The sequence below is a fragment of the Micropterus dolomieu genome, linkage group LG01 (assembly GCF_021292245.1).
Source record: "Micropterus dolomieu isolate WLL.071019.BEF.003 ecotype Adirondacks linkage group LG01, ASM2129224v1, whole genome shotgun sequence".
Classification (NCBI taxonomy): Eukaryota; Metazoa; Chordata; class Actinopteri; order Centrarchiformes; family Centrarchidae; genus Micropterus; species Micropterus dolomieu.
Genome location: NC_060150.1, coordinates 14,592,381 through 14,605,454, shown reverse-complemented (window position 1 = coordinate 14,605,454; position 13,074 = coordinate 14,592,381). Strand labels below are relative to the sequence as shown.

The 13,074-nt window shown below is 43.2% G+C and overlaps 1 protein-coding gene across 1 annotated transcript in view; it reads left to right on the top strand.

The window, feature by feature from the left end:
* Positions 1-3,198: 3,198 nt before the first annotated feature.
* LOC123976821 (sodium/potassium-transporting ATPase subunit alpha-1) overlaps positions 3,199-13,074 on the top strand; it is a 29,882-nt gene continuing 20,006 nt past the window's right edge. Inside the window, exon 1 of the mRNA XM_046059170.1 lies at positions 3,199-3,405. Coding sequence (XP_045915126.1) covers positions 3,394-3,405 — 12 coding nt within the window. The 5' untranslated portion in view covers positions 3,199-3,393. The remainder of the gene's footprint in view (positions 3,406-13,074) is intronic.

Below are 13,074 nucleotides of genomic sequence, written 5' to 3'. Positions count from 1 at the left end.
CATTTACACTGGGTTTTACCTTTTTTTAATCTTTATTTTGCCATGACTTTATCCAGCTACCTACCAGATATAAAAAAAAGCATGTAAGAGCAGTGTGTGTGTGTGTGTGTGTGTGTGTGTGTGTGTCCATTATCTCAAGGGCCAGTCTGCCACAGTGGCGTTTGCAATGGATTGCTTTGTTGACCGCTAATGCAAAGAGGCCCTCAGTGAAAATTAACTGAAGCCACTCTAGTGCTATCTACTTTGTGTTTACCCTGGTCATTATGAACGCCCCTTTTCTCCCTCTACCCCTCTGTGTGTGTGTGTGTGTGTGTGTGTGTGTGTGTGTGTGTGTGTGTGCGCGTGTGTGTACACAGTATCCTACTGTATCATCATACTAACCAGGTCACAGATGGCCTGCTTCACACACACATGCACACACTTGAGCTAGCAGGCTAGAAATTATGAATTGTCCTGTAGTGAAAACTGCGCACGCCGCCTAATTCAGGTTGGATGTTTCAACCGGCCAATCAGGTCATTTTCAGGGGATTTCTTTTACAGCAGAGGGTGCTAGTGCAAGACAGACAGCGAGGGTCTGCAGACAAAAGGATGGAGGGATGTGGAGGAAAAAAAAGGGAGATAGAGAATGAGGTTGATGGGCGGTGAGAAGAGTGAGTCGATGCGATAAAGAGGAAGGAAGAGTCGGAGCAAGGGAACAACAAACATTGGCGTTTTGTGGCGCACATTTTCAAGACATGTAATGAATCATCTCATTATGGTTTGCCAGCACAAAGGGTTGTGTGCGTGGGGGGGGTTCCTTACTGCTTTGTTGATTTTTTCTGATGAATTGTCATTCAGCTGAGATAAATTGAGCAGAGGGGGAGAGAGTGAGAGAGAGAGAGAGAGAGAGAGAGAAAGAAAGAGACTGTAGACAGACACTAACATTTTCATGCCTTCATCCTTCCTTCACAAGCAGGGCCCCTGAATGCGCCTGTTGCTATGGCAACTCATTTGAGAGCCCCCCCCCCCCAACATCTAAATAAAATCTAGGCTATTTATAGACCAACATGTGAGCCACAATGCTGCTTGCACATACATGGATGTGAATGCACTCACCGAAAAACAAAAATACAGTAGACCGTAGAGACTGTACATGTATGTACATATACTGTGCCGGTGAACGAGCACACACATGCCTCAGCTGGCTGCTGCGTGTCCACCTGTGAATTAAGTCCACTTGTGGTTTTGTTTGTTTACTTGTGATTTTGAGGTAGAAGAAAGGATGGTTAGGTAATAAAGCAAGTAGTATGTGTTTGTGTGTGTGTATGTGTGTGTGTGTGTGTGTGTGTTTGTAAAAGCTGAAGATGAACTCCTTACTGAAGCCCTGCAGTGAAGTTTTCCCGTCACTGTTTGATCTGTCTCAGATTTATCTTGTCAGTTGACATGAAGTGCTCTCCAGGCCAACTGATAAGGTCTATTAGAATACACAGACAGTGAGTAACACAGTTCACCTTATCAGGATACAATAGCACTCCACTGGGGTTTGTCCTAGAAATATGTAGAATATGAAGCTCTGGTAGAGGTTTGCATGATGGAGGTAAGGCTGAAACACCTCCTCTTCTGTCCGTACAACAAGTGGCTGAATGTTTCTAGTTTCTGGCATAGATCCAGGGATGAAAGACTAAATCTCCCATTTGTGTTGTGGGATGAAAAGGGTTTAAGAGCTCTTGAAACAGATGCAAATGGCCGTAAGGGCGCTGCTCCCGGGGTACAGGACAGCTAAACGCGCTATCATGGCTGCAATGTGATGATCGATGGCTCTGCAAGCAAGCCCCCCCCCCCCGTCAGGATGCAAATATTTGTAGAGACCAGTTAACAGTGAAGACAGAGAAATATGTGTGAGGAAACAATGGACCAGGGCTCCGCTAGTTAGGGGAAGAGGAGGAATACTTTCAAGGGTCCCCACACGCCGTGGAATCTCTTATTATAAAACAGTTAAACACATGCAATACTCTTATTTGTTGATGGTGTCAAAGTCACTGTTTACCTAGTCATTCACTGCTGCTGTGCATCTGTGCCAGTGGCAGTGCGTCGATTAGCACAAAGACGGCAGTGCTACACAGATAAATCTACTTTTGCAGCTCTGGACTTAGAGGCAGAGGGTTCAGAAGTTGGCTGTCCACTATCAGCACGCAACAACCTTGTCAAAGCAGCAGGGGAAAGGAGGTGTCTGCGTACACCGCTGTTAAGCAGGGTGAGGTGTACATGGACCAGAAGTGTGCGTGTTTGTGTGTGTGTGTGTGTGTGTGGCAGGGTATGGTGGGGGTGAGGCCCTTCAAGTTCCAGTTGAAGTTAAAGTAATACTTCCACATTTTGGGAAATGTGTTTATTTGCTTTCTTGCTGACAGTTATGTGAGAGGAGGGATCCCATGCAAATATTTGTCTTCTAATTATATGGCTACAGCCAACAGTCAATTATCTTAGCTTAGCAGAAAGACTGGAAACGGGCATGCAGCTAAGTTAGAAGGGAACAAAATCCAGCTATCAGCACTTCTTAAACTTGTTGTATTTGGTTTAAACTGTACAAATAGTTTTTAAATGACAAGTCACTGTGTTACAGGGGATAATGTGCCAAACTATTTCTTGGCTGAAAGCAGTTGCCAGACAAAGAGACTGATGTGTCAGTAAAATGTTATTTTTACACTTTGGTTTTTGTATGAATTAAACAAACAAGATTTAACATGTAAAATGAGTGAGTTTTTGAGTAGCCTGGCTAGCTTTTTACCCCTATTTGCAGTCTTTGTGCTAAGCTAAGCTAAGCTAAGCTAACCGGCTTTCCACATCAGATCAGACAGAACGGGCTTTACAGGTTGCAGGTTGGTCTTTCTTTCAAACTTCTGCATTATTTTGTTTTGTTTTTCCAATGTTATCATTGTAGTTTCTAGTAATATTATGATTGTTTTTGATAATTTATCTCTGATCTTTGTAATTGGCTCAGTGTCCATCCATGGTGAATGCTGTATCTATGTGAATGGTGTGTGTTTTGTGTGTGTGCTGCATGGCAAGCTGAAGGGGTAAAAAAACTGACAAACCGCCCAATAATGGAGGACGCTCCGCCTCCATCCGTGGGGTTACCATGGCAAACGGCGTCGACGTCACAATGGAGGGAACGCCGTCTATAAGTATTGGAGGGTCTGCCGCGGCGGCTCGCGAGCTCGGATGTGCGTTCTGGAGGAGTGACACGTGCTGAAGGGGAAAAAAACGACTTAAAAAAAACATTAAAAAAAATAAATAACGGGCACATCCAGGAGTCATACTTTGGTGTAATATATTTTTTACTGTACATAATTTTAAGGTGGATTTTTGTTTGTCAATACTTGAAGTGGGAAGAACTAAGTCCACATCTTAGCAACCATGGGAAGAGGAGTGAGTATAACTGTTCTTTATGTTTGACTTCGTAGCCGTCGAGATATGTGTGTTGGGGGAAACAAGAGATGGCTTTCGAAACTTCCATCATTCAAACAAGTGGTTTAGTTAATCGATGATGACGTTGTCACGGGGGGCAGTTGGAGGGGATCACATGTAAGATAAGCAACAAGCCTCCTTTTTCTCAGAAAAAAAGCCTGCTGCTTGAAAGTACTTTTGATGACTTCCGTGTTCTGAAACCCCCAGAGCACAAGACCCTTTTCTCAATTAAATAGGCTGGCACGGAAAAGATCTCGTCAGAAACAAGTTTCCATCGCTCACAAAGATGCTTCTCAGCGCCTTCAAGCAACTCGGTGTCCGGTTACATAACGGGATGTTCTCAAACGCCTGGACTGTCAAAGTTTAACTAGCTAACGGTATTAGCCGCGACGCTGCAGCCGTGGACATAAAACAAAAACGTTTAAACTGAGTAAACGGCGTAAATGGCTGCGGGGGGCTATTACACGCTCTGGAGGGATGTTTAAGTTTTAATTCTGTCGAAAAATAGTGCCAGATATACTCTTCGTGCGTGTGAATATTATTAAATGAGTATGATACATGTATGAAGTAGCCCCCTCTATCGCTTGTGCTCTATCTTCAGGAGGAAATATTTGGTGTTTTGCTTATTTTTCATAAGTATGGCACTTTTTTTTTTTTCTTTTTTTTTTTTAGACCAGCTGTGTACTCTGGGTATAATGGCTTGGCAGTGGGAGGGAGGGATATGCTCAAAGTCCAACCCACATTTTCCCCTGCTGGGAGATGAGAGCTCTGTGACCAATTATCTTAAACTTATCTGAAGTCAGATCTACACACCTTTTTAGGGAGAATAGCTCAGCTTGGCTGCCCTTTAGGCTGACACACTTTCGTGGGATGAAAGTATAAAAAAAATAAGTATTAAATGGCATTAAAGTGGTGCTGTTGCGGGAGTCAGTTGTCAGAAAGTGTATAAAAAGGAACTTAGATAAAAATGTGAAATTTGCACCAACTACCAGTTATCCATCGCTGATAGATTATTGATCTTGAAATTAGAATAGGTCATGTCAGTAGTGTCAAGTTATTCTTAAACATTGTAATATGATCTCCATCTTTCTTTCCCATTCTCCTTGCTTTTTATTCCCTCTGCAGGCATCTTTGGCTTCAGACCATTTTTTTTTATTTGAGCTGTGTTGTAAAATATTTCATTCACATGCCCTTTTTTGTTATAAAGTTCTATTACTTGCACTCAGACTATGAGTGGCAACATTAGGAGGCGGTCATGTGAAAACACGAATGATTTAGACCCTACCTAGCAGATTCACCAACAGCCCTTCTGTTCTCACTGTTCTGTGTCTTGAGTGTTGTTTTTAGGCACACAACCCGGCTGTTATTTTCCACAAACTTGGAATTGTATGGGATGAAATTGAGCCGCGTTGTATCAATTGTCAGTCGTCGCCACACCCTGCCATGCTGCGCAATAGAAACACTCATTATAGATTCAGCCTGCGAAGGATGGAGAGGTGGATGGAAGGAAGGAGAGGAAGGTGGACCGAGGGGGGGTTTTGGCGGGAGATGTGAAGCAGGCTCATTCAGCCTTGCCTCCTTTCTCCATGACGCTCATTTACGATTCTGAAAATCATCGCTCGTTCTCTTTTGGCTTCTTGGCTGCTGGCTGTCTCTCTTTTTTTTTTTTTCTCCCCCTTCCATATGTGATGAGAGCAATGCCCTGCCCCCATCCAACCTCCTTCCACTTCCCACTGCGTGTCACCCCCCACCCACCAAAGTCCTCCTCCCCTCCAATGCAGTCAGTGCTGGCACAGGCAAATAGCTAGACTTGGAAGAGACAATCACCACTACAGTTCCTGGTGCGAGGAGGGAGAGGTGGAGGGGGGGAGAGGAAGGATGAGAAGTTGTTATGTTGTAATGGAGAAGAATCAGGGCAGTGAGGAGCAGCACAGGTATGAGGGGAGTCTAGCGGTGATGACTTATTTATTTTTTTCCCAGATGGCCCTCAGTGTTTTTGGACATGCACCTCCCGCACCTTTCTAATATGAGATTACCCTTTTGCTGCCCATCTCATGCTTTTCACTGTTTTCTCATCATATCGGCAGCACAGTGCAATAAATGGAAAAGAGCAAGTGAGCTGAGAGGAGCGAGAGGAGAGATTGATCGCTTCAGAGAAGGGAGGTGGTGGTGGGGTGACATTAGGGGCGAGCCAAGAGGCACCAGTTGCCGCATTGCCACTGTTCAGCAACTTGGCTCTCAGACATAATAACGAGGAACGAGAAAAGAGGCTGGGGTGGGTGAGAGGGTGGGGCTGAAGACTGATCTGTTTCTAAAGTGCTGGATCCATTGCAGAGCTTTAAATGAAAGGGTCGTTTGGAAAGAGGAGCAGGTACCTTAAGCTGTAATTTGTTTATATTTTAGTGGCTAATTTCTTTCTTATTTAAATGAATGTAGGTATAGAATATATAATACATAATCTGATGCTAAAGGATGTTACAACTTCACCTGCCCTTAACTCGCCAGTGACGCAGAGCAGAAATTGGGAGACAGATGTCGAACTTCCTCCCTAACTAGCTACATTATGAAGCTGGCAGCAATTTACAAACTACACTTCCTCCCAAATTGTTGACTTTTATTTTACCCAGCTCTGTGGATATGACTCATTACAAGGAACACGTTGCTGTCATTAACATTGATATTCCCAGTAAGGGATGTTGATGTAAACACTTACTATCATATTATCGCTTTTGCTGATACTCAATAACTGGCGTGTACATTATGTGAGCGTAGTTCATTTAGAACGTATGACAACCCGTCCTTGATTGTCTTTTTGTTTTGAGCATCAGGGCCTTTAATCCAGTAAAGACACCCATGAACTCAGCTGAAGCAGGCAAATCTTGCTGTTCCTCTTACTTTAAAGTATCACACAGACGAAAAAAGAGGGACCATCGGGGTCAATGGGAGAAAGGAGAAGGTAACTTCCTTGTAAATTCTCATCTCTTCAGTGGCCAGCGACCGCAAACCAGCCTCCCCAGTGTCCGAGTGGGGACTCTGCTGGTTGCAATTTTTGCACTGTTCTTCCCACTGTGAACAGACCTAGGATGTCAGCCCTTGGGCCACCTTTAATCCCCACCACCCCGACTGCACCTTCACATCCATTCTTTACAGTCTGTTTCCCTCTTGTTCTCTCTGTTTGTACCTGTTTTCATTCTCTCTCTCCCCCCACCTCTCCCTCTCTCTCCGAGGATTTAACATTCTTTCCGCTCAGCAGTCATTCTGCATTAACCGGGGCTTTTGTCACACGCCACCCCTTGTCTCTGACAGAACACAGCGTACTCCCTCTCTCATTCTTTTTCTCTTTTTCACACTCACTCCATTTCTGGCTCCCTGTTTCTTCTCCATCTGTAATTCCCTTGTGCCTTGTTGTTGTACCTCGTTTAATCCATGTATTCACCGTTTCTCTTGTCGTCTTCTGCTCTTTTGTCTTTTTCTTTCCCTCTTTGCTTTCCTCTCTGGCTCCCTCCCTCTCTTTTTTTTCTCCCGTTCTTCTTACACACCATCTCTCTCATTCTTTGCCTCTGTTTGGCTAAGCAGCTTGAGCCGTGCGATTTTTTTTGTTTTGTTTTTCCATGGCAGCTCTTTTGAACTTTCACTGCAAGCCTGTTGCTCAGCAAAAGTGGAACATTCGCATTAAAAATAACAAACTCCAGAGCGCACTGTTCCTCTGCCTCTGTCCATTCATCTCCTCCATGAGGAAATATGACATTTTCTATGCCAAAGGAAACACATGTCATAATCCAGGTCTTAGTTACTGTAGCCTGAATCACAGGCTAGCTTGTGCCTGTGATTATGACAACATAAAATCAAGTATTTGAGAGAAATGCAACGCATTGAGCTTTTTCCCCCTCTTGAGGAAATGATGCAACTTGTAGCTATGGTGTCTTGGCATGTTAATGTCATGGAGGTGTGGCTAAGGCCTGAAAGTGGGAAGATAAAGAGCCATTGATTTATTGGTTCATTCATTCTAGTTCAGAGCAGCTCTGGGTTGCCTGTCCAGCTCTTAGTGACTTGTTTTTTCCCCCCACATAGACTATATCACTGCTTAAAATGCATGCTCCGCTCATGAAAAACTCTGCTGCATATCAAATCAAGCGCTTCCTAAACTTACAACCAAGGGGGTGATTTGGCTGTGTGCGCACCCTCTTGCTGCTACAGTTCAGAGTAGACCGCAAAGTCCACGAGTGTGCCTGTGTCTGCTGCACTGCGGCTGCCGGAGCTAGTCGCAGCCTTTCTAGTCAATGTTTGGGAGTCCATCAGACGCAGCGCGTCCCAGAAGCGTGCCAGAAGCAGGTCTCTGTTCCGGCCTTGAAGAAAGCCGCGTCAAGCTGCACAGAGAGGATCAAACTGGGCAGGAAGTCAAACACAGAACGACATAGAGAATCTGGTCAATTTTCTAAATAAAATGCCCTGTGCATACTCATGATCATTAATTGACAAAAAACAGGCAAAAAGAACCATTATTCTACTTCTAAAAATCAAGCACCGATTATGAAATTAACAAAATCACAACATTTCAGCAAAATAAGGCAGGCAAAACCCTCTGATTCTGAAATGCAGCCGTGCAGACAACCGAACAAAACCGGGTCACAAAGAGCCGATGCTGGTACGCAGGGTAGAAGCACAAAAAGGACAAAGTAACAAGAAGCCAACAATGTGCTCAGCTCCTGAAATGCATCTCAGATGCTTCCAGTGGAAGTTAACGGTGGGACGTAAAAAAATTGTGGCGCAGCAGTAGCCGGACTCAGTGGACTTTCCTGGTAAAATGTTATTTATAGTTTGCTTCTACGAGATGAAGCACTTTAAGGACCAGTCTTATTATGATTTTATATTATATGAAAAATATGTTGTCCCTAAAATCAGTGAATAATCGTGATCTCAATATAGATCAAAATAATCGTGATTATCATTTTGGCCAGAATCGTACAGCCCGAGGAACTTGGTGATCTCATAGTGCAGAACAGCCAGAAAAACATTGAACACAGCATTCTAATAAACCCGTTATATTAATCAGTAAAATAGAATATGCCTTAAAGATGCCAAGAGAGACATAAGACAGATTGGCCAGTGATTTTAAGATGCTGTCTTGACTGTTAACTCTAGTACATTTGTCTCAGCAGAAGTCAGGCTATCAAAACAAACTGATGGAGAAAAAAACATTAGCACACATTCCACAACTGATGTGTAAAACTGGACAATATAGCTTTACCCGAAGCACCCTGGAAAAATAATCTGAGGCAACTTTTAACATTTTCAAATAGTTTCCTGCAAATTTTAAGAGCTAGCCTACTGGTGTATTGTCAGTAGTTTGACGGTGAGTGGGCTTGTGACTAGACGATGCCACATTCACATGATGTACATGAACCAAAGCGCTGGCTGTAAATCGAATGTATAGGAACAAATAAACCATTACATAATTGACAGTTATGGTAGAAAGACAATACATTTTAAGAAGGAAGTTTTTAAGGATGGGTATGCGTCACCCCGGCAGTGGAGAAGTTGCCCACAAGGGAAGGCATTGATTCATTCATTCACTTTTGTTCCGCTGGAAGAAAGCTGAATGTTGCGCGGGACGTGAAGGGAGTGTAAAACACGGGCCCCGTGTAAATTAACACACTTTCGTTTCACAGTTTGAACAGAAAACGGGGTAGTTGGAGGAAATGAAAAGATAAAGGAGGAGGGAGAGAAATGGGAGAGTAGAGAGGGGACGTGGGAAGGAGGAGGGAGAAAGAGGGGGGGGGAGCGGCTACAACACTTGACTTTGTCCATTCACATATTGCAAGAGGTGTGGCAATAGTCGCCGGTAGCAACGGGGCAAAGTCCCAGGCGTATGTGTGTGTGTGTGTGTGTGGGCAGGCACAGTTGAATGAGCAGCTTGTGTATCTGGCAAAAGACCCTGGCACCAGCAATGAGTGTTCATAGGAATTCAAGTCTGCCTGTACAAAGTGCGTTTTAAAATATGTGACCGCTTGACCGAACGCTCTCGTCTGTTTGTTTGAGCCTGTAGGGCTTTGCTCTGTCAGGCCAGAATAAAAGTGGGTAAAGGGAGGGAAAGAAGCCTCAGAAATGATCATTTTGGGGGGGGGGGGGGCTTGTTCATTGAACTATATGGTGTCTCTCAGATGTGTTCTCAATGTTCTTCTCACACTAATCCTTGCTTTTCTTTGTCTGTTTTCCCTCTCTTCAGTTTCAGCAAAAATTCCAGTTAACTTTCATTCAGCTTCCTGACCAAGGTATATAACGTTTAGTTTGCAACCTTTACAGTGTTCAGCTGAATCAGGATCGGTATTGGGTCTTTCATTCTCTAATGACAACAACACTTAAACTGGTATAACTTTACGTCACTGAATGAGGCGACTCAGTCTGTAATCTGTACCGAGACTTTGATCAGATCTAGCTGTAGCCTGGTTGACAGTTCCAGGAAAACAGAAAAGGTGTTTTGCAAATACCATAAACCCAACCCGTAAATAAGCTGCAGTTTTGTTCCTTGGTCATAGTCCATTTTCAAATTCCCTCAAATCTCCATAAAAGGCTGAAGACAATGCCCTGTTGGTCAGCGTCACTGCTGGATAAAGTATCCCACACGCTCGTGGTCTTAACAGTCACATGAATGATTTCAGAGCCTTTTGTTTGTGTTTTTGATGCAGATTTATGGAAGTTGTACAAAGGGCCATTGTTCTGAGTCCAGTAGGGAGGGGGGTGTGTGTGTGTGTGTGTGACACATCCCACGGCAGTTTGTGGTTCACGTTTCATCGCAGCCAATACTCCTTCACGCCTATCTTCTCCTTTCCTTTGTACCTCCGTATGATGATTTTTGTTTTTCTATCAATATATTCTCCTCCCGCTCTGCTGCTGCTGATAAGGTTATGTTGACCTTGAACTTCTACTGTGTGAAAGCTGCATAAAAAAGAAAACATGAAAAACAAAATGGGTAACATTTCAGAGGCGCCACTATTGGTAGCATTTGCAGAACCTCTACTTCAGGAGCGTCCTGTAAGTGTTAAATAACACCTATAAAGTATATGGGCTTTGAGGTGTGTGGTAATGTTGCCAAATCAACTTCAGAAAATCTGTAGCCTATGATGTCAAGATAAACAGGATGGTCTCCACCCCACGTTAATACATCGACCAGGGCCGTAGCAGAGTTTAGAAATACTATGGTCCAACTTACCCCTACCAAAACCACCCTCACTAATCAATTATACTTTCTGTAAATATTATTTTGCTAACATGCAAATTAAAATCCTAATTCCCCACAAAAATACTGTGGACATGTCCTCAATAGCCTCAGCCTTGCATTATACTACATAGGTGTGAAGAAAATGGATGTGTGTACATGCAGATACACATTGGTGCACCAATGGTTGATGTCTGTCGTATACACCTGTTATCTGTCGGAGCTGATCTGTGTGATATGCACCATCATGTAAGGCACTGTGGTCTTAACACTATTGACTCAGTACCTTGATATTTTAATCTCATCAAAACTGCTGTAAGTGGATTTTGTGGTCTGACTGAAGGAAGAGAGCAGTTAGAGGCAATCGTTGAAAAGAGAAAATGAGAAGATTTTGTGCCCTCGCTGTGTTAATTCTAGGAAAACATGATGGTCAAGCTACACGACCCCAGAAGATGCCACTGGACTGAGCGTAAGTGCAGTTCAAACACACACCAGTCTCAGGGATTTTATAATGTGTCGGCAACAGTCAGTAAAGTCACAAGTGCAGTTATGTTACAAAACTTCACCAGGAAGTGGGTAAACTCATTTCTGTACAACGTGAGTAAGATGGCTGAGCTGACTAAATTCCAGACCGGTCTCTCTACGGCTTATTTGAGAGTGTGACAAGTGCACTTGTTAGTGAAGTATGATACTATCTGATTACATGGGACTTTCCCTTGGAGGCCCTGCACGCAGGTGTGTTGAGTACTGATACAAATAATGAAAATGCTAAAACTGAAGATGAAAGTGTTAGTCGAGTGTGGTAGTTGGGGTCTTAGCACCATGTGAGAAGATATCGTGTTAAAAATTCTTCAAGGTCAGATACTCCACGACCCAGGTGGAGATGTGTCATTGCCTGCTTGGTTTTTTTTCTGGTAAAGCCGTTGCCTGATTGCAAAAGCCACATATTGGTGTGGGAGTGATATTGCAGAAAGATATTTTAAACCAGCCAATCGTGGTTACATTTCAAATGAGATAACGATAACATTTCAATGTCAGTTGAAGTAAGCGGAGACTTGCCAAACGAATGCTCTGACTGAGTAAAGAGAGCGGGCAGGGACACAGTGCTGAAAACACAAACTTTGGGGCAAAGGGAGAAATCACAGTTCAGTTTGACTTGAAAGGAAATGCCAAGTGCAGACATGCACTAGGGGGGGGACTGTGCAGCTGCGTCGGCTTCACTGTTGCTTGTCAGACGTAAACAACCGCTGGTCTAATATAGGAGCAGCTATCCAGAGCAGGAAACTGTAGTCTTAATTTAAATCTTTGAATATCAGCTTGCTCTTTGAGTTTGTTATTAGGGACGATGTGCCCTGAAATGGGCTCACACTTCTACCCTGGCACTTCCTCAGCCTGTATTTATTTGCTTGAAGTGGGGCACTTGAGGTATCAGGTGTTTGGATCTTGCAGATATACAGGCCTTATTGGTTGCTAGGCAAACTCTTCAGGTAACCAAAGAGCTAGCAAGTGAGCAATTTTGGTTTTCTCTAGCATTGATTAATTGCTCTTGTGTATAATTTGTTCACTTGTTGGTATACCATAACACTCGGGACGGGGCTTGTTAATTTTTATTGATATTGTTATTGAGACTGCTTAACGATCCGATTCTTTATCGATACTTTACTATTATTTGGTGACAGTTATTTGGTGAGACCAGACCCAACGGGCTTGATGTAGGCCTGCACGGTATGAGGAAAATATTCAATGTGCGAAAACATTGTTCTATGTTGATGACATATGACTTGCGATAAATAAATATTGTAGTGTGCATAATAACGGCCTAGTTGTTCTTAAATTAATTTATAGGATTAGAATTGAATATTTTTAATAAAGCTAAATGTTGTTTCTAGAGCAGCAACATTAATGTTTACAACAGCAACATCACTATATGCAGCAAATACAGTGGGGGAAAAAAGTATTTGACCCCTTGCTGATTTTGCAGGTTTGCCCACTTACAAAGAATGCAACAATCTACAATTTTAATCATATGTACATTCTAACAGTGAAAGACAGAATCCCAAAGAAAATTCCAGAAAATCACATCATATGAATTTATAAAAATTGATGACCATCTGATGAGGAAAAACAAGTATATGACCCCCTACCAAACAGCAAGTATTCTGGATCCTACAAGCCAGTTAGTCTTTCTTTAAGACACAGCCCCAATCCCAACCAATTATCTACATCAAATACACCTGCCTCACCTTGTTACCTGTATAAAAGACACCTGTCAACACCCAAACAACCAGCATCCAACATCACCACCATGGGCAAGACCAAAGAGCTTTCTACGGACATCAGGGACAAGATTGTTGATCTGCACAAGGCTGGGATGGGCTACAAGAGAATCAGAAAGCAACTTGGAGAGAAAAGAT